Below are 22,169 nucleotides of genomic sequence, written 5' to 3' on the forward strand. Positions count from 1 at the left end.
AATTGCTAGAAAATAATAATACTAAAGTTTTGAAGTTTATTCATTGATCACTGAGAATCACCCCAGTTAAATGACCATAAACCTCAACATCACAACAACTACTAATCCAGCTAATAGGAATTAAGGGAGATGGAAGATACATAATAAGTATCTGGGGGATATGGAATTTATCCCATGAGTGTAGTAAAGAGCTCATAATTTAGGAGTGCCAAAACCCAAGTGCATCATGAAGGTCTTTCCTCACAAGTGACATTAATTGCATATCCCACAGATGCTTATTACATATTCTATTTATACCTCCAAGAAGAAAAATATTCGTTTAAAGTTTAAAGGTTTAGTACTGCTTAAACACAATGTAACACAGCTGTCTCATGATGTCACAGGGAATATCAAAGGCTGCAGCAGAGAGTCATAATGTAAAAAGTAGTTTAGACAGAAGATAAATCAGGGAGACTTCAGTGGGAAGACTCCTAGAACTCAGTTATGTAAGAAAGCAGGATGTGTAACTATGTACTTTGGCTGAATATGGGGTTTAGACCATTAAAAAAGTTTTTCTGATTATGGTTATTGAAATAAGAAAAAAATAATTAAATCTATTTAAATTATGTTAAACATTTTTTCAATATATGTAATGTCAAACAATTGATACTAAAATATGAATTGCTAAGGTCAAAGATGCCATTATCTTTTCTACTATTGAGTCTATACAAATATAGAAGGATCATCATTAACATTTCTAGATATTAAGCACATTGGCATGCTGCAAACTTTCTGTGGTAGATATTGTTTTTTTCTGTTGCCCAATTATTCTTCTGTGATTTCTCTTATAGGTAACACAGTTATGGGAATTCACTGATTCAAGATGTCCTGTATACTTCTAGTTAACTGTATGTACATTATTAGAAAAAAGCCCCAAACCTGATATTGCTGGCTTTGCATGTCATTCCCACATGTATTTGTTAGGAGAAACAGACTAAATCACAAGGCCCAAGCTTAAACTTCAACTATTCACACAGCAGTGGGATTGAGTGCGCCCTTAGTAAGTTTTCCGATGACACCAAGCTGTGTGCTTCGGTTGATACGCTGGAGGGAAGGAATGCCATCCAGAAGGACCCTGACACGCTTGTGAGGTGGGCTGATGCCAACCTCATGAAGTTTAACCATGCCAAGTGCAAGGTCCTACACCTGGGTCAGAGCAATCCCAGGCACAGCTACAGGTTGAGCAAAGAAGAGATTCAGATCAGCCCTACGGAGAAGGACTTGAGGGTGCTGGTCGATGAGAAAATGAACATGAGCCGGTAGTGTGCACTTGCAGCCCAGAAAGCCAACCGTATCCTGGGCTGCATCAAAAGGAGCATGACCAGCAGGCTGAAGGAGGTGATCCTGCCCCTTTATTCCGCTCTCGTGAGACCTGGAGTATTGTGTGCAGTTCTGGTGTCCTCAACATAAAAAGGACATGGAACTGTTGGAACAAGTCCAGAGGAGGGCCACGAGGATGATCAGGGGACTGGAGCACCTCCCATATGAAGACAGGCTGAGAAAGTTGGGGCTGTTCAACCTGGAGAAGAGAAGGCTGCATGGAGACCTCATAGCAGCCTTCCAGTATCTGAAGGGGGCCTACAGGGATGCTGGGGATGGACTCTTCATTAGGGACTGTAGTGATAGGACAAGGGGTAACAGGTTAAAACTTTAAACTTAAAAGTTTAGATTGGATATAAGGAGGAAATTCTTTCATGTTAGGGTGGTGAGGCACTGGAATGAGTTGCCCAGGGAGGTTGTGGATGCTCCATCCCTGGCAGTGTTCAAGACCAGGTTGGACGAAGCCTTGGGTGATATGGTTTAGTGTGAGGTGTCCCTGCCCATAGCAGAGGGGCTGGAACTTGATGATCTTAAGGTCCTTTCCAATCCTGACTATTCTATGATTCTATGATATAAGGAATTTTAAGCACTGTTACGATATTTAATATTACATGGTTGTGCTGCTACACTGCACACTGGCTATCTGTCTAATTTTATCCCAAATATCAAAATAATTCTTAGAAATTGCTGTAAAGGTAATCAGAGAAAGTATGCTAAGATGGTCCTAATTTCAAATAAGGTGATCAGAAGTAAAGAAAAGCAGATAATTAAAAATTACAAATTACATGAAGGTTTATGAAGAAAGATGCTCTCTTGTGGACCTTCTAAACTGATTTTATATTAGGTGATGCCATTTTTCTTCTCTGAAATTTGGGAAAAATTAATGTCCTATTCAATACTGAACAATACATTCAATACTGAACAAAGTCTAGGTGCATCCACTGCCTCTTTCCTTAATAACAGTGCTATCTGGAAATTCAAGGAAGTCATCAACAGCAGTTGATATCAAGCTTCAAATGGCATGTTGAGAGTGTTTTCAGAGGAATAAAATAGAAGAGCAGCACCCTTGGCTTTCTGTGAAAATTCAAGTGTGACTCATTCATCGATTTCAAAAGATGCATTTGAACCCAGCTCCTACTCTTGTCTGCTTTTGTTCTTTTTCACTAAGCAATTCTATTTTGCAGTGATGTGCACAGATTTTCTCTTTTTGCCAAAATGTGTAGGGCCTTCATGCTAAGTTAACCCTTTAGGGCCTCATGGTATTACATTCAGTATGAGGGTGATGAAATGTTCTGTTTTTACATTATTAGTTTGGCAAAATAATTCTATTTTTAGAAATGTTTCTCAAACATAATTTCTCATTCTTTACTTAGACTAAAATATTGTGAATTCATACAATATGCAAAAGTTGCACACCCTAATTAACAGCACAACTCTTGAGCAACGTATTCCTGTGACCTGTGTTAATGGATTTTATTCTTTGGATGTAGCTGGCTTGGTTTAATATTTCATAGGGTACTTTTAAAAATTCTTGCTCAAAACCACATCATAACCAGGAAAGATACTCACGGCATTCACCTATTTGGAACAAGATTTCTTTTTTTTTAATTGCTGAAGCTCCTAAAACACTAGCAAGATGTTGAAAAGAGGTTCATGGGGTCATGGAGGACGCCTATCTAGCTCACTCATTTTAAAAGTTAGAATTGTCAGTTGCATTATTTTCAGGGCAGGCCCTTTTCCTATTGCAAGCACATCCAACTCAAGAATTCCTAATAGAACAACTGTCAAAGAAGACTCAGAACATAGAAACCAAATTATATAGGTTGTCTACAGAATTCCCCACCTTTCCTCAATGTCTGCCCCTCTCTCTCTTCTCCCCCCAACCCCTCACCTCAGTCTAACATTTGGTTGGACTGAAGGGGACAGAGCACTATCCATAGTGGCAGAAATGGCTATCCAAGAACTATGCTCAGTATCTGACGTGGAAACAAGAGGTGGATTGACTTGACTGACTACCTGGTGAACTACTTTTGTATGGAGAAAAAGCAAAAAGGGAAGCATTTTTACCAATGCTGACAGTACACAGCCTTTCGTTTTCCCGATTAACTGCATTCTACTGGGCAGCCAGATGCCTTTAGAGAAAATGCAGACTGGCCGTATTCCTCCAGAATTACTATTTCACTAATTTCAGCAACATTTTCATTAGGGATGAATTATGGTTTCAGGATATAATTTTCTGCTAAAATTGAGGACTGAGATGAAAATGACTCTGAAGAGCTAAATGATTAACATATCCTCCTAGGCTGAGGGGGAATCTGACTGAAGGCTGTGCTATCCCTGAAGCTGACATCCCACAGTTCACTAACAGTTGCTGTTTCCTTGAACACAATTCCCTGCCACTCTTCTCCCCATACGAAAATCCAAAATGGCCTAGTTTGTTCTGATATGGAATAACAACAAAGTATTAAAAACTTTGATTTTTTTTTTTTTAATGAAATCTAACTCCTGTGTTACGAACAGGTCTACATTGTATATTTAAGTATTTCATGCTCATTTGTTTAAAGATTTCAAACAAAATTCTATCTGCACTACCCATTTGCTCCCAGTTATGTTTAAAGATAATAGTGTAAGCCTTACATTTTACGATTTAGGCACTAAATTGTGTTTATCATTGCTCTTGTTGAGTATCCTTTTTGTATTCTAGCAGAGGCTCTTCTTTGTGCAGCTTTTTCTCATGCATTGAGATGATGCAAAAGAACCAAGGAGATTTTAAGGGCGACCTGCTGTATTAGTCTTTTAAGGACTGAAGACAGGATGATGATACTGGATGGTATACATGGTTCTCTTACTTTATTATCACTTTAAGGTATGTCTTCACAGGAAAGTAGAGGGCATGCCACTAACATACGTAGGCATTCCCATACTAACTTTAATTAGATAGCCCAGGTAAGAATAAGCAGTAAGGATGAAGCAAAACATAAATTATCCACAGGCCTGGATTCTATGGGAAATGCTTTGGTTCCTACTAAGTGGTTAAGTCCAAAGCTCTGTATTTTGCCTCCAAACATCATGTTAACATGGGCATGTTAGCACGGTTTCATTTTTTGGGCGTATGCTGAGATAATTGCCTTCTGCAACAGTTACTTGACTGACTTAGTGCCTTTTCTGTACCAATTTCCAACATGAGTTTTCTAGACTAAGTTCTGTGTCATTGAAAGAAACAAAACGATGCACGAAATTAAACAGTACTTAGTTAACCTGAACAGCTGATGCAATTTAAATATAAAAAAAACGAAGTAAATGCTTGATACATAGCACCTTAAATTCCTTACTTACTTAGTAAGTAAGAACTTCTCCACTCTGTTCAGCTTTTATAGTCAATAGCTATTGACTACAAAAGTAAAAGAAAAAATAAACCCCGACAAAGACACCCTTTCAAAAACCTGTATATATTCCTACTCAATTCATCGCAGGTTTCAGAAGATATTTACACTATTCAAATCCACTGGTCTCTAAGCCTACTTATGTTTGATGCCACCAGATGTGGGTTTTTTTAAGGGTATGTGGCAAAAACAGAAACGGAAGCTGTCTTGCTTGTTTCTTTCCTAGATAAAGATAATTCCCTGTACTTCGTATGGGAAGCATACCACCTGCATCAAGGAGCAACATAATGACAAATCTGCATTCCATCCTCACAGCCATCCAGTACTACTCATTATCATCTCAGCACATAATTATGCAGCAGGAGAGTAAAACTCTTATGAACACTTTTGACACCTCAACCAATCCTTCGTTCTGCTTATAGAGTGGTCTTTTACATGATGTATATGTTAAAATCTTAAGTCTAAGGTAAGGCTAAAATATTATTTGTCACAGTAGGAAAAAAGATGAAAGCTCATTGTACTATAATTTTCAACCTAATACACACCAAGAAGCGGCAGAAAATGAAATACACATTTTTCAATCAAAAAACCAGAAAGTCTTTTGGAGAAACTAAACAATGAGCAACAGATGCCTATCATTTAAGAACACAAAAGGGTGAGTAGCCACACTTCAAAACACAAGACAAGCAGCTTCTGGAGTTAAATGAGATTTGCTTACTGCTTGAAAGTAAGACATCTACCCTCATGCTTCAAGAACTGTCCGCATTTATTTGCACAGAGCAAGTGCTTTGAGTTAGTAGACCATCACAGTAGAACTGACACATCAACAGTAGGTGAGGCAATACCTCTCTCCATCAAAATATAATGTAGCTTTCCTAAGTAAGCTTCAGGCACGTTTTCTTCTGTCTCCTAACTTTGAACTTAAAGGTTTCTTCTTACAATATTTGTTTTACTCTGCAAAATAGAATTAACAGCAAAGTCTTCAAAGGTCTGAATCAGCTGCCAAAAGCTTTATCTAAAACTCCCAATAGATTGTATCTCTTCTTAATTTGTGGGACCAACAGTGGACGATAACCCTTCTTAAAAAGGTCTGTTCATATGGCATTAAATCTTTACCAAGCCCTCTACTGACAGACAAGCTAGGACTTATATCCCATTAAAATCTGCTTTATATGTAATGCTTTGTTTAAGCTAAATAGGAAATAATTACTGGAAATCAAGAAGCATCAATACCAGTTACTAAAGCCAGGATTAATTTGGTCCTGGACACTCAAATGAGAAGTATTACTTTGTTCAAAAAACATCTGTATTTGCTTAGTCATTGCTAGGTACTAATTTATTTTAACAGAAAGACCAGTAGGTTCCCCTACTACATGCACAGTAGTTCAAAGTTTCTTTCATTGTAATTGCTGTCCAATTAGTTGACGATACTGGATTGAAAACCACAGAGGAACTGCAATTGGCTTGGACCATGCCATATATTACCTCTCTAATTTTTTTGGTAAATTGTGAGAAAACAAAGTAAACCCAGGTATCTGGGATGATCTGTAAAGTTCTCCTTAGCAAGGCTGATCTTTACTTTTTCTGGAGATCTTGAAGAACTCGTTATTCTGATGACAAGAGGGATTTTTTTTTTTTTTAATTTTTATTTTTTTTTAATGGATACAATCAATATGAGTTATGTTCCATTAGTGCCCAGGTAAAATCCTTGAAATTTACCCTCCAGAGACCAATGTGGTTATGCAAAAGAATACTGCCTGGTACCATAATGGCATGGGAAAATAACTAAAACAGGTGGATGCCCCACAGCAGTGCTAATAGCAAGGCAGCCAAGGCCAGTAATAGTGGAGCAGCACATCTACTGTTGGCTTTGCTGTAATGTAACCTTTCTACTGCTGTCTTTGAATCTACACTCATGCCGAGTTACCCTGTAACTTAGTTTGCATCCTTCTATTTCTTTTTTTTCTTTTTTTCCTTTGCTTCATGAGATAGGCTTCTTCCTGAGGTATAATTGTGGTATCAGCCTAAAGGGCTGAAACTGCATCTCAAACCACAGTAGGCAGTATGTCTATCTGATTGATCATCATAAAGTAGTGGCAGCGGAAGGCAAAGTCATCGGCACTGAATGTTCTAAGAAGGCCCTTTTTGTACTGAGATTAAGCTATCATGAAATATTTATGCTCACTTCTGCATGTGCTTCATTGTCTGTTGGATATGCGCTTAGAAAGAGTTTGCTTAACCAATATAATACTGCCATCAGTGTTATGATGCAGGAGCTAGTGAGTTTATGCCAACAGTTAATTTTTGTTCTTAAATAAAGCTTTCTACACTTATGCCTTGTCATTATCTTTGTGTGCATTATTTCTGTACAGCCATATCATTTATATTTCCATGACCTGGCTGTACTTATTGCATGCAGTTCTATGAGAATTTCATTTGATGCAATACAATTTACTTGGAAACCCTCAGTCCATAAAGTAAAGGAGTAATAATGATATTATTTGTGACTTTTCCAATTGATTCATCTTTTCAGTCCAATGTAAAAGAAATCCTCTACTACAAACTACTATAAATGGAAGAATAATGTCCCAAAAATACAGGTTGCTGAAGACTTCCCTCAAACCTTTTTCAAGCTGAGAGAGCAACCTACTTAATTTGCCATAGCAAACACTGGCCACTGCAGAAACTGCAGAATGCTTTTGCAATAATTATTTTGTACTTTAACATGAGTTAGATGCAAGATCAAAGAAATTAACAGTAGAATACCATTTAATCTAGGACATTAATCACTGTTAACTCATCTGATTTTACAATTAAACTGAATGTTCAATCTGTCAAGCCTTCAGAGTATTCAATCTTTTTGTTCAATCTTAGCTTTTTTTTTTTTCTTTTACTTAGAGAAAAGTTTATTATCAGGAAGCATGTCACTGAACTGTTAATGTAATCAATTCTATTTTATTTTCAAACCATTCCTGTGCTTTACTTTAAAAAGTACAAAATTAGATATGATTAGATAATTATTATAGCTTGGTTAGACTGTATGCAATTTGCAGTCCTATCAGGAACGTGAAACAATGTTGTTCTGCAAAACATTATCTTGGGATCTAAAACCAAGCTAGAAACTTGGTAAATAAGACCAAAGAAAGGTGCTTGCTGCATTGCTGGTTCCATTTTGGCTGGTATTAATAGCAGTTGAATAATTATCACAGGGACATGCAGTGACTGACTGCAAGTGAATGAATGTGCGGTCTAACAAAATTTTCATCTACAGAAATTCCTGTACTAAGGCTGATACTGCATATGACACCAGCCTGAATGACCACAGCATGGAGTATGGCATATCCAGGACCCCAGGATACCTTGCTGTACCTAAGAGAGTGTTCTTTCTTATCAGCAACAAAATGAGATAGCCAGGTAACATGAGGTCTGGTCACTGATGGCCTCCAGAATACGAAGAAATCCACTGCCCTGAGCTGAAGCTTCATCAAATGTAAACTACGCAGAGGAAAGTTTTCTTCTAAACTGGCAGAACCTCCCAGTATGCAGGCTGGCATACAAGGCTGGGACTAATGAGTCCACAATTTGCAGAGCCCTAACTGGTGAAGAAAAAGATGAAGATTTTTCTCATGGATATGATAAAAACGATGATGAGCACATGTTTCACAAAACCAGCATACAACCTTTGCACTACTGGACAGCAACTGAAATAATGAATGATACCACAAGTATTGAAATGTCTATTAAACTTGCAGGTAATAATAATTTCAAGACGTTTGTGACCACATTTTATTTTAAATGACAGTTTCTGAACATGGAAATGTACAACAGACTCGGGTACCTGCCATTCCAGCAGAACAAGTCTTCCTCATGTTTGAAAATTAAAAGGACTATTTGCAAACATCAAAGGTTGAAATCAACTCTATGAAAATACAAAGAATTGTTTCTGCCTTACTCCAGAAGGTTATAGAAGGATGCAAAGTACAAAATAATGTATTTTTTAATAAGTGTGCAACTTGTTCAGATTAGGGGAGACTGCCACTAAATACAAGCCTTACACATTCATACTTCTCACCAAGAATGCCATAGTATCTTTTGAGGGAAGTTCCCGGTCTTCCTTCTACCATCTGTATATATTATAAGTGGTATCAAGGCTGACAGATGGATATTTATGTTGGCAAATCCAACAAACTTCAGTAAAACAATAAACTTCAACAAAAAGCTCACATGAATTCTGCAGTTGGGTTAGGTTTAGCAATTATTAATAACCTATTATGTTTAAGAAATGCTGTTTCTAGTTCAAGAAACGTTAAATACAAAAAAACATCCAGCATCTGAGACTGTCAGCTGGCTCACTACTGGAAATTACTGTTCTGAAGAGTTCAGACATCATTAACGGTGAGAATAATACAACACAGTCATGTTCCTTTCCCTTTCTTTTCCTCCTGTCCTCTATGTTAAATCAGAAGTCAGAGACTGATATGACCTCACAGGCAACCTACTTTCCTCTTCTACCAGTGCAGATTCATTCTCTATGCTACTACCCATTTCTGAGAGCTTTTCAAAGCCTGTCTTTAAAATATTCTGATGTTTTTTCCTTTGTTAATTCGATATATTATTTTATAGTCTAACAGCTCCTTGGTAGTAAGGTTTTTGTGATAGTCAGCCTGAAGCTCTCTCTCATAATTCATTCCCTTAACTGTAAATTTCTTTATTCAGATTCAGTTCTATTTATGCCACACCAGACTGCACCATTCTTCTGTTATTATAATGTTATGTTTTGAGAAGAGTATATTTTTTTCAATTATTTCTCTTACTGAAAGGCAAAATTTCATACTGAAGCAAATACCTACAGTAAAAATTATTTTTATCTCAAAATACCTGTCGGCAAATTTCTGAGCTTTATCTTATTTTCTGTGTGTTTTTGTAAGCCTTTAAAAAAAAGAAACAGTCTTTTTGTTTTCCTTGATATTGATACTGCCTAGTTATTCATTACTACCCCTGCTTATTCATTACTACCCTTGAAGATTATTAGAGATGCTGCCTTTCTCTTCCATTCTAGTGAAGATACCAGGAAATACATAACTGTACACTATGCAAAAAACCCCCTGTAATACTGTAGTACTATCCTCTTCATACTTTAATAACTTACTTGGCTTGTTTTTTCTCTCCCTGTTACACCTTGCTATCAAAACTATTTAAGTAAGTTTTGTAGAATTCCATTTGTATTTCTAATATATGTTATTTATAAGTCTGGGACTGTTAAGTCTTACTTCAACTCTACTCTTGAGGGCATACTATGTCACAGCATTTTTACATTTTACTGTAACATCAAATTAGACTTTAATGTTAAGTATTGCAGTTATGGCCTGACATTTATACAGTCACCTTTTCCCTCTCGCTCTACATTTTCTATTGAGTTGTTAAATGCAATTCACAATTACATTTGGGAATTCACACCTATAAATGAAACTGGTGCTTGTGTTTTTTTCCATTTAAGGCAAAGCCAATCTTATTTTAAATCACTGCAAAAACTAAATAAAAAAAGAAAAGAAAAAAAACCATAAATGTAATTTTTCTGTCAGTGCAACTGCATATGGCTTGCCAATTCTTTAAGGAATGATTAAAATGAATCAAACGTCTAGAATTCCAGATGAAGACGGCAAAATTCTTCCTTAAAACCACAGTCAATTCACAGATAACTCTTGGTTCACCCTAGTTGCACAGTCTGTACTGACTGAGATTGATCACTGCAGCTCTAACTGATCTGGATGCAATGCTGAGGAAATATGCAGAGAAGGCCACATCCAAAGTCGTACCTAGCCTATTAAGCCCCTCTGGAAAAGGGGCACAAAACACACCAGCTGAATGGCCCTGAGCCAGCTTAATGCAAGAAGGACTACCTGCACTGACTCAACATACAGACACTGCTTAACTTCTAACGTGCCCGACCATATTTGTATTACCAGCATCCAAAACCCCATGCGCAGTAGAAGAAAGTTCACTGATACTGAACTGGTGATAAAATTAAATGAAGGAACCAGTCAGTGCTACTAATTTTCCCCTTCTCCCTTTCTTTGTGTCCTATTATCCCATTTCTTTTTATAGGAAAACCACAGGTAGAAAAGGTACTCGATTAAGTACTTCATCGCTGCACCGGGAGTCTGTCAAGTTCTCTTATTTTACAGAATCAGAGAGTGGTTTGGGTTGGAAGGTACCTTAATGATCATATAGTTCCAACCCTCCTGCCATAGGCAAGGACACGTGTATCTGAATGAATTTTATCTGCATTGGGAATGCCACTGTCGCTAATAAAACAGTAGAATGTCATTTACTGTAATGCTGCAAATTGAACTAAGTTCTAAGAGAAAAGAAGTACTTCTTTTTAGCCCCATTCCTCTATCCCTAAATTCAAGTAAAACAAAGTCCTAATATAATGAAGAAAAATTAAATAATGCTTTGCAAACACTTACAGCCCATAAATCTGTGGAGCAATTTCCAGTCGGTTCAGATGCATGTACAGCTCAATATCATGTTTCTTCAGCAGATGATCCTGAATTTGGTTTACTTTTGCTACAATAGCAATAGATGGTCCTAAGTCCTGTGGCCTTGCAAATGGTGTAGGTGTAATCATCACATCTTTTTCCTGCAGACACAGAAAATGAGAAAAAAAGAGAATATCCTATGAAGTCTTATTGTCTAAAAGGGACTGTCTACAAGAGATTTGTTTTGTTGTCATCATTGCCTTCCAAATAAACATATTAATAACTCATTTCTTTTAAAGCAAAAGAGGAATCTCAAGTATCCTCTTTTGTGAAAGGTACTGTGGGATTCCCCTTCCCAAGCATGCCAAGGTTCATCCTCTCATTCTGCACATCAATTTTTATGCGCATGCTTTACTTTTCATGCTCTGACGAAGTGTTGACAGCTTTATTTTAGCTTTAATATCAGCAGTCTGAGTCAGTCCAGAGCAAAGCAGATAAATGGTAACTTAGAGAATGTATGCCCTCAGAGGACAATAAATTGCATACCAAATAGGAAATAACTTATTTTCAAATGATGCTTCCTAAACAGGATTCCCTTGCTCAGAAAATCTGTTGGCTGTACCTCAAAATCTACAAAACTTTGATAATACATCAGAAAACTTATAAAACAAAACCAAAATAGAACAGTGAGATCAACCCAAGGGCCTGAAGGTAGCTGGTTGGACCTAAATGCTGTGCAAACTATGTAATGATCTAGAATATGACATAAACCAAATGAAAACAGAGAAAGAAAACTGCTGGTGTATTAGCATCCTTGAACCTGATATTGCTCTATCTTTTTTCTTTCTGCAAAAGAGGGATGCATTACTGAAAAAGAAGCAGAATGCTAGGAAGGGATTCAGGATGTAATGAACCACACTGAATAGGAAACATGTAAAAAGGAAGATCAGAAATAAAAAGGGAATAAATCAAATATATCAAGAGAAAGATTGAAGAAAGAGAAATGGAGAATTAAACTGTCAGGAACAATGCTAAAGTTATAAAAGAGGGAAAATTGAAACAGTAAGATTTCTCAATGATTTTGTTGCAATCTGTCATCATGGCTATCTGACGTGAAAGGTTCACTTTAAAAAATAGTTACTGTTTTTATACGCTTTTGCTAAATTTATTGATAGAGAAGCATTATCAAGGTCAATGGGTTAAGAATTTCAGAAGACTTCATTACAGTTTAAACTCTTGAAAGACAAAATCACTTGGCTCAATACAGTGAAAAGCACATTATTTTTTATATTCAATAACAAAGAAAGGGTTTTTTTTGTTGTTGTAGAAACTATCCCCAAGGTTGTTTTCTATAGTTATAACCCTCTTCAACCCCATTCTTTCTGTATTAGCATTTTAAGAGGAAGGAAGAGAAGTACCCATATTTTGCAATAATTTACAACATGGTTTAACATTTAAGTGGGAGATGAACATTTAATAATTTCTTCTAAAAAGCTTATTTTTTATGTTGATCTCTTTTGCTTGAAATATTTTTTTCTTAATTATTCCATTTCTGTACCATAGAAAATGTGTATGATTCTGAGCAGCTATTTCAGGTAAAATGATTCTATTTAAGGATCTGATTGATTATAAATTGTATCTTAAAATCTGCTTAAAATTGTTGCTTTGTTGTGGCAATTGCAGCAAAGGGATTTATCTGTCTATTGCAGTGTGATGGTTTTGCCATGCTGTTGTGGTACCAAGACATATTCATTTAAGATGCCCCATCAGTTTCCTTGACAAAAGCTCCCTCAGACAGACTGTCAAATAAAGCTCACTGAAATGGTGTCCTTTCATTCAAAATCTTTTCTGTTCTACCAAACAGAAATTTAAAATAAAACATCTAGCATCTTAGGGGCTAATAAGAAATGCTGTCACTTACTTAAATACTAAAGTTCTTCACAGCTGCACGTACGTTGAGAAAGGATGTTTCTCCTACCTCCTTTAAAAATTATTCTATTAACTTCTTTATTATCAAACTGGGCAGCTTTCTTTCTACCTTGATTTTTGCTTCTCCCTTGCATGTCTATTTCCTATCTCTGTTTCAGACCCATTTCATTATTTTCTTGTTCACATGCTAGAATGCAGAATAGCAATAAAGGGTATCCACTGATCTCCTTCTCAACTATACAGGAAAACACTCAAAGTATGATATGATAGCATTGCCTTAAAGTTAAGTGCTAGTCTACAGTAATATTTGCATAAACATATCAGTAATTATTTGCATAAACATATCTTTGAAACTAATAATAAAAGTCTGTAACTCCACACATTCATAGACTGTGCATGTTCCATCAGTTGGTGCACACAGTGGCTATGAACTTTATTCTGGTTCATTCAAGTTGACTTTTAACTTCATTATAACCACTGCATGCACTCATAACTCGACTCAAAAGATCTGCATTTTAAGCTTTTCTCTATAGGCACAGATTCTCATATAGAAATCTCAACATTAGAATCTATCTACTTGTAATGTCTATCTGCTGATTTGTAATATGAGAAGACTAGCTAGTTACTCAAATTAGCCTTTACATCATTAGTTGTCTGTGGGTTTAAAGCTGTCTTTACAAAATTAGAAAGCAGACTTTTAAACACTGGCTCAAGTGTCAAAAGATTCTGCATATCAAAACTAATGCAAGCTTCCTCTTACAGCAGAGTGCCAAAACTGGAGTTATTTATCACTTGCAAGCATTTGTGCACCTTGGCATAATGCAGCACTGACACATTGCTGACTGTCAGACCGACTGACTATCAACGTGGCTAAGTGCATCAACTAAGATATACTGGATTGCCATTTTTAAAAGCATGAGATAAGTAAATGGTATCCATCAAAATGCAGTCACCAGCATCTCAGAAATTAACCCATTAACAGAAATCCTCAAAGCATGTCATAACCTGTGGGGACAGCAGCTGCAATCAGTAATCAATGCCATGACTTTCCATGCTTCCTGATTTGGTGCACTCCACCGAGAAGCTCAGTGGATGACTAGAGTGCATATGATATGTCTGTTGTCTCCTCTCACACAATTTGGTTGAGAAAATGATAGATAATACATTTAGTCAGCTGAAATTGCTCCAAAAAATCACATCAGCTGGTGTGAAAGAAACAGCCCAAACAGAAAGATGCTCAGATAAACTGACATAGCCAAGCCGCCAAAATATTTAACTAGAAATGACTCACAGTGCCTGTGCCTTAAAGCACAGAAGCCAAGTGGACAACCTGATACTGTGCCCCTGCCCATTCTCACTATATATTAAGTTGCCACATGAGTCAAAACACCTGTTTTCTTTTTGTGAGCTTCTCAGTCTTGGGAAAAAAAAAAAAAAAAAAAGAGTGCCTGCATTTAGACATCTACTGCTGACGTGAAATATAAATGATCAACCCCAAATGGATGCCGTTAACAATAAAAAGACAAAAAGTGGGATGTCTCAGAGGTGTGCTATTCTGTTTACGGGACAGCATCAGATTCACCTCTAAGAACAATTTAAATATGGATAGCGGTGAAATGCAGATGAAAACTTTAGATCAAGTATTACCAACAGAATCATCAAATTGTGCCACAAAACATTACCTACCACAACACGAACTGGGAAGGCTGACAGTCGATACTAATACAATTTATATATTCACGCATTTACGAAACAAATGCTACAGCAGTAAAGAGAGGCTAGGACATAGTACACATATAAACCGTGGACAGATTTCTCTCATTAACCACTAGGGAATGGAGTAGCTGGAGAAGCTCCTCTAATGGCAATTGGGAGTAATGGAACCAACTGTTAGAGGCTATAAAATGTAACATGTCTCTCAGAGCACACGCTTTCATTGCTTCCTTTGTGAAGATTCAGACTTTATTATGTAGCTAACCCTCAAAGTCATGATTGTAAAAGGCATATGTACAAGACAGGATTATTAAAGATTATACATGTTTGCAAAGAACAAAACCAAACAACTAGATATTAATCCATGCGCTTTGCATTGTTAATTTTTTATGCCACAAAAGGACTGGAAAGGGCAATATAAACTTTCACCTTCTACCAAAGCACTGCAAATCTGTAAGCAGTTATTTCCCAGAGTAAAATTTCACCTCAGACTTTACCACCTCTGCCACAGGAACTGAACAAACTCATTTGAACACACTGAATTTTGAAGTGCTACATTCAGAGAAATGTCTCAGCTTTGTTCTTGGCACAAAAGTGACTATGTAGTAAGTTCATAATATTCACATCTCATATGCTTTATCCTTAGTTACTAAGAATTATGTAAAAACACAAACCCAAATAATATTTTTTACCTGTAGATAGCTTATGCCAAGAAGCCAATGTTCCATGTATAATAAAATATATACACAAATACATTTAAATATTTAAGGAAAATAGAAGTCTTTATGTGCATCTTGGTTAAACACGTTTTTCTTCAACAGACAGGCAAAGCTACCTCTCAAACTAGTACTCCCTAATTACAGTATGCAAATATAGGTTTTGGTGCACACATGTGGACATCCAAACCCAAACAAATTCTTACTAATTTTTTTGTTAGCTACAGATAATCACCCCGTGGTCTACATGAAAAACTCTGAAGTGAAACAAGCTGGAACCAAGTTTGGAGGATAATCCCTTTAAGATGTAATACACTGAAGGTCTTGGCAATACCTGCAATAGGGCTATATTCTGCTAGAGCCTTCTACATACACTCCACCACACAAGTAATTTTTCAGAATTAAAAAAGAGATAAATGTAAGGAGGGAAAGAGACAGGAAAAAAGTATTCAAAGGAAATCTTGAGCAACTGATGTGAGGGAATTGTCCCTCATGCCATGCATGAAAAAGGGTTACAGGCAAGGAGGAGGTGGTCCCTAGAAGGTGCCTGCAAGGAGTAGTTCCATAGAAGTAGGAACACTGAAAAAGCTCTTCTTTGGAAAGAAGCAACATACTAAATACAGTGATGTCTGTGTAGCTGCACAGGAGATCTGAGGGCAAAGACATTCCCTCTGTTTGAATACCATGAGGTCATGTTAAAAAAAAAGTAAGGAAATGTAGTGATGAAGTTGGGGGGGGAGGGGGGGTGCGAATATGCACCCTGACCTTTGATTGACGGTATATGATTACAGTTTTGGTTTCACAGCAAATTGGTTACATATTAAAGAGCTAAAACCAATTCAAGCCTCCATAGGTTAAATGCTGCCTATGTGTGTTTATTTAGCATGACATCTGCACAGGTTTGAGACACACAGATGTGCCTATGAGAGGCATTCTTTCAAATGCTACACACGAACATCACTCATGCATAGGAGAAACTGCATTTGTACTTCTGATTACCAAGTGATCTTTCAACAAATAGGAACTCTTAACCGGGATCTTAACAGATACTTATGTATTTGTATGTATTATGCAACAAGTATCTTAACAAATACTTATGAACAAATTCTGAACAGCCTCTAAAGGATGTAAACTTACTTGAGCCTGCTTTAACGAAGTCTTTTAAGAGAAGATGCCTTCTTACCTTCAAATTACTTCAATCATACTAAAAATCACATTTGCTTAAAAATACAATAAATACATTTTAGAGCTGTATTTACCTTCTGACTGTCATGTTCAAAAGTTGAAAACCAATGTTCTGCAGTTTTCATAAGACGTGTGAACATTGCACTGGACAGGAAAAAAGCAGAAACTTGGTGTTAAATAATGTATTATAAGTAAGAGCAAGTAAAATGTAAAGGAAGTTGCTAAAACTTACTAGGCATCGTGTTCCAGATATTCAGGATTCAAAAGAACTTTCATTTCCTCGCTGAAAAAGGCAACAGTGAACAATCCAAATGTGAATGTTTATTTTTGGTCAGCGTTCTGCATGTACTATTATGTATTTATAAGCCAACTTTCATATAAAGTGCAAATGAGAAAACTAGCCTTTTTAATTAAAAAGAGCAACTCCACTGAACAAATGAAGTCTTTCGTTTTTATAAATATCAAAAACAAATTAGCTGCCTTGTCTGCACTACAATGAAGTAACCATCTAATTATTCCAAATAACAAATTACTGAATGTCACAATGTATTATTTGAATATGCTTGATCTAGAATAATTGATTGCTGCACAATCTATCACTGTTTGTCCCAAACAAAAAAAATAAAAATATGGTTACTGGTCAAATACACAGTATCAAAACATTAATTTATTTTGTTTTAATAGCCTGTATTTTTATTGTACTTTAACAGCCATTAATCAGTGACAGCACCTCTTTTCCATCTACTTTGTAGCTTGGCTCTACTTTTTCAGTGGGGATGGAACAGAATGCTATGCATGGTTATTTTAAGTTACTTAGCACTGAAAAGCATCTTCTAGGTAATTTCAGGATTACAGACATTGAATACAACAGACATTGAATAAAACCACACACTTGTAAAAATAATCTCCATCCTTATGCTTAACTGCCTTTGGACAATCAAGTTGAGGGGTACCAGCAGAGGTTATATTATATAGTACACATAATTAAATTGGCTTTTATTCACTACTTGGCTCAAAAAGAGTGCAAAAAGACAAATGAAATGTCCTAAATATCACAAGTGATACAAGAAGGCAATTAGTTTCTTTTTTTCTTTCCTAAAAACCCCCAAAACTTTACACATAGGTCAAGAAAAAAAAGCATCTGTATTTTTTGAGGAACAGTCATGTGTGAGGTAATATTTTATACATTTTATATATAGGTGTATAATTACATGTGTACATACACACATGAAGTTTGACCGGAACAGAGAATCAACAGCTAAAACTAATGTTATTACAAAGTCAAAGGACAGTCAAATATTGCAGCTGCAACACTGGAGGTGATGAAAGAAATATCAATCACAATAATTTGCCTACATTGAGTTTTTTTTCTCTTTTAAGATATGAGGAAAGATAATTGGTAACATGTCTGTTCTATGAATGTGGTTCTCTAATCTGCCTCCTCTCTGCAATGACAAAACCTAAACCATTTCTGGCAATAAGAATAAGGTGAAGCAGCAGGTAGGTATGTAAGCATTTTGATTACGGTTCTCCTTAGGTTTCTTGTCTCCCTTTTTTTTGCCATCTAGTACCTGTGAAGGGGCCAATGACTACACTTCCAATCCCCATTTCAGCAGATGTAGTATGAAAGATGAAATAAGGTCAGTTACATAAAACCATGAAAATGTAGCAATTTCTGATATCAGTTTACCCATTATAAACAAAGTCTTAAGAAACACCATATTTAAAAGTTCAAGTCCAGCTAACTTATTTATTTATTAATTTTTAAGAAAGCAGCTTTTTAATGCTCTACAAATAAAACACAATGCTTGCCTTGGTTGTGCAGCTTCACTGGCATGTGAAAAAGCTTGATGGTCACAATGCAGGATAAAGACAATGGGAGCTAAAAGTTCATGCATACCCTAAAAATACAAGGAAGCAAAAAAGTATAGTAAGATTTTCCAGTCATATAATAGTTCCTAATGCGTAGCATCAGCCAGCCAGCAATATCTGATGCAGACTAAGTAAAAGCAAGACGATTTACATTCTTAACGGAACAGTTTCATAATCAATGGCTTTTATCTTAAAGTCTGATTAAATCCAAGTGTTTATTCTTACATAATATACAGAAACAAGTTATTCTCCCTTTTTCTACCACAACAGAAAACAAATTGGCAATGGTAGGCAACCCTGCACCTGGCAGTTTACTCCAAGATCTATGTTCATAAATATTAATTTTATTTATGATAATTACAGTCATGATCCACAGTACAAAGATCTGCAATAGGGATAAATTTCAAAATTTAAAATTCTTTTTTATTTGATAATGTTCCAAAATCATAGATAAAAGCAAAACAGTAGCCTTCAGAGGAGACAAGGTATGCTATTGGGGAAATTAGAAAAATTAAACTTCCATTCCTATGGACATGGGAAAGAAAATGAGTGCTTGGTTTTTTGTTGTTTTTTTTTTTTTTTTTTAAAGTTGCTATGTTAGTATTAAAAATAAACTCATTATAACATAATGCGTAGGAGACCTGGTACTGTTCCATTATAGGCAATTACTAGTATATGCAATCTATATGAAGATACAAAAAAAATATAGAAACATACAGGCATCAGAACAGGATAGATAGTTGAGGACTTGGGCCAGCATTAGAAGCATAGCTGGGCCTCCCAAGCCACCTATTGGTGCTTTTAGCCAGAGCTCACCAGGAACAAAAAAGGTGTCTTGATTTGCTTTAGTACACCTGAGGCTTGTCAATTTGTTATCAGGAGCAGAAGCAACCACTTCCAGAAACAAGCAATCTGGTTGGCAAACTGCAACACACTGGCAGGTAAAACAACAATAGCCTGCACAATGAAACCTTGTCTTCAGCAGATATTCAGCCCCTTCCCTCATATTAGATCAGGGAAAAGGAGGATTTGAGGTATCATAACTGAGGAATTTGGTTATGTCAAGGGAATTTGGCTCCCAGTGGTAGACTAGGACAGCAGGTGAGAACTATGCAAGCTACACGTTGGGGTTTGGGGTCAGCCATACAGAAGTAGTGGGGAGAGCCCTTACGTGACAGATAGGATGTGGTATGAAGGGTTGAGATGCGTTTGGTGGCCTCTGGACACAGGGATTACTGCAAGGGGAAGAGAACTCCTAACCTCAGCCCAAAACTACCAACCAGACCCAGGGCTTGGTGCCAGGTGCCCAGGCTACTCCTGCTGGCTGTCACTCTGGATGGAGTTCTTCCCCAGCTGTGCTCCAGTTCAAAGCTGCAACTCCTTCACTAAGCGGAACCTCAGTCCCAGTTCCAGGTGAGTGCTCTGGGCAGACAGCAATGCCAGGAAGATCATCTTGTCTACCCTGATGGCAGAAAGAGCACTGGGGCTGCTGGACTATCAAACTCATAGGCATTTCAGATTGCTGTTAGGAGTCAGATAATTGGTGCTTTCTATGCTTGTAGTTCCAAGCTAGGGATTCTCTCCACTTGCTTTTCCAGCCCTTTCAGTGATGACCAGACATGAGCAATGATAGAGATACATGCTTGTGCAGCTACCCTGCTGTCTTGCTGGTTTATCAGTTGATATCCCATGCAGCATTTGAGAAGTATTCAGTATCAGTGAGTTAGCTTATCTGCTTCATGTGTATCAAACAGATCTATTAACTACTAAAACCCTTTAAGTTTTATTGGAAACAATGGAAATTTCCCTTAAGTGGTCCAAACTGAGCAGAGAGGTGGATGTGGAAGCCCTAACTCATTTCTGAGTGTGCAATAACTCATATTTGAGTGTGCAGCTAATTCCATGTTAGTGATTCGTATCTGTTCATAAGAGGGAATTCCAATACCTAGCAGTGTTGATGGGGAAAAAAAAAAAGCAAAAAGAGGTTTGGAAATTTCTCTGTGTCCTATTACTTGAAACCCTAGGAAATTTGACTTCAGATTCTTCAGGACTGAGATCAGGACTGTTAAAGCCTCAACTGCAAGGTTGCAGCAAAAGCAGTCAGGTGACTGGGCAAAGCTAAAGACAAGAAAAACTACAGAAGTTTGGATGTTTTCTTTCTCTTCCTAATTTGAACCTTTAGGGACTACTTAGAAAGATGAAGGCTAAAGAGAAATTCAATTAGGAAAAAGCCCAGTGTAGCCACTTGATTTCAGGAGCTGATCTAGAATTCCCAAGTACTACAGTATTGGTTAGACTGCAAACTGCCAACTTTAGATTTCTGGAAGTCTTGTGGTCATACCAGAAGGGAAAGGAATAGTATGGACAGGGAGAAAGGGAAATGATTAGAAAAGAAATGTAAGTGACAAAAACATTTAAATGAACTATGGATAACCCAGGTTCTACTTTCCTACATATTCACAGCCCTCAGATAATTAACAGCTCCACATCTAATCTTTCATTCACCCTGATATACTAACATGAAATATGAAAAATGGAAATGCCAAAACTTGACTGTCTAATAAAGCTACCACCTAAGCTGTAAACTTATAAGCTGAAGAAAGGGGACATAAAATAAGAATTAGTTATAAAAGATAAAAGCACATCATACATTTTTCCAACATAATAATGTATCAACTTTGTAATGAAGTAGAATCATAATGTGGCTGCCCACATACAACAAAAACAACAAAAACAAAACAAACAGATGATGAAATATTGGGATTTCAAAAAGATACCTCTGATCTTTCAGTTACAGTAGTACTTCAAATATTTAGAGATTTTTAGCTTGGCAAGAAAAGATACCAGTGTAATATGCATACACTTACTTTTTCAGTGCTGCAGTTTACTAAAACTCTTTAGTGTTAATAAGTAAGTTGACAGAGCTCAGATAATTTTATGACGCTCCCCAGCTACAACAAAATATTGATTTCATAATACATTCTATGGTTTAAAAAGAAAACCAGAAATGCAGCATTTCTACAATGAAAACTGGATCAATGAATTTCAAAATTATATTGACATCTCTAGCAATCAAATCATGAGTGAACAACAGTTAGCCTGGTGATTTAGCTTAATTGTCACTACTTCTTTTCAGTATAAATAGGACCAGAATTTTGTCACCAGTCTTACAGAAGCATGCTAAGAGTAATTTTTACGTATTCTTAAGTATAATGTGCTATTCTCTTTAGATGTTATATTTACAGCTACTATTTAAAAATTCAATGATCCCTGTGAGGATTCTGTCTTTAAAATCTCTCCTACAGCTTCACAACATCCTACTTCATTTGACTAGGGACAGAAATATTTTTTTCCTCATCAAATAAAATATTACTTCATGCTGGTCAAAAAACCACGAACCCTACTACAAAGACAACTTCATGCATATATGCATATTAAACAAACATTATTGATTGCTGCTTGTAAGACTATATGGCTGATGCTATGTAATAATTTTAATGAAATGCTGTAAACTGCAGATGTATTTTATT

General features: G+C 36.5%; 1 protein-coding gene across 7 annotated transcripts in view; it reads right to left on the bottom strand.

The window, feature by feature from the left end:
* TBC1D5 (TBC1 domain family member 5) overlaps window positions 1-22,169 on the bottom strand; it is a 403,210-nt gene that overhangs the window by 107,507 nt on the left and 273,534 nt on the right. For all 7 annotated transcript variants that reach the window (XM_061351052.1, XM_061351053.1, XM_061351057.1 and 4 more), the window contains 4 exons: window positions 18,580-18,668; window positions 17,000-17,050; window positions 16,842-16,911; window positions 11,213-11,385 (listed from right to left, as the gene is read on the bottom strand). In XM_061351052.1, coding sequence (XP_061207036.1) covers window positions 11,213-11,385; window positions 16,842-16,911; window positions 17,000-17,050; window positions 18,580-18,668 — 383 coding nt within the window. The remainder of the gene's footprint in view (window positions 1-11,212; window positions 11,386-16,841; window positions 16,912-16,999; window positions 17,051-18,579; window positions 18,669-22,169) is intronic.

This window comes from Neopsephotus bourkii, unplaced genomic scaffold, assembly GCF_033783945.1.
Source record: "Neopsephotus bourkii isolate Nb327-2 ecotype Australia unplaced genomic scaffold, CSIRO-AGI_Nbou_v1 NB_549, whole genome shotgun sequence".
Classification (NCBI taxonomy): Eukaryota; Metazoa; Chordata; class Aves; order Psittaciformes; family Psittacidae; genus Neopsephotus; species Neopsephotus bourkii.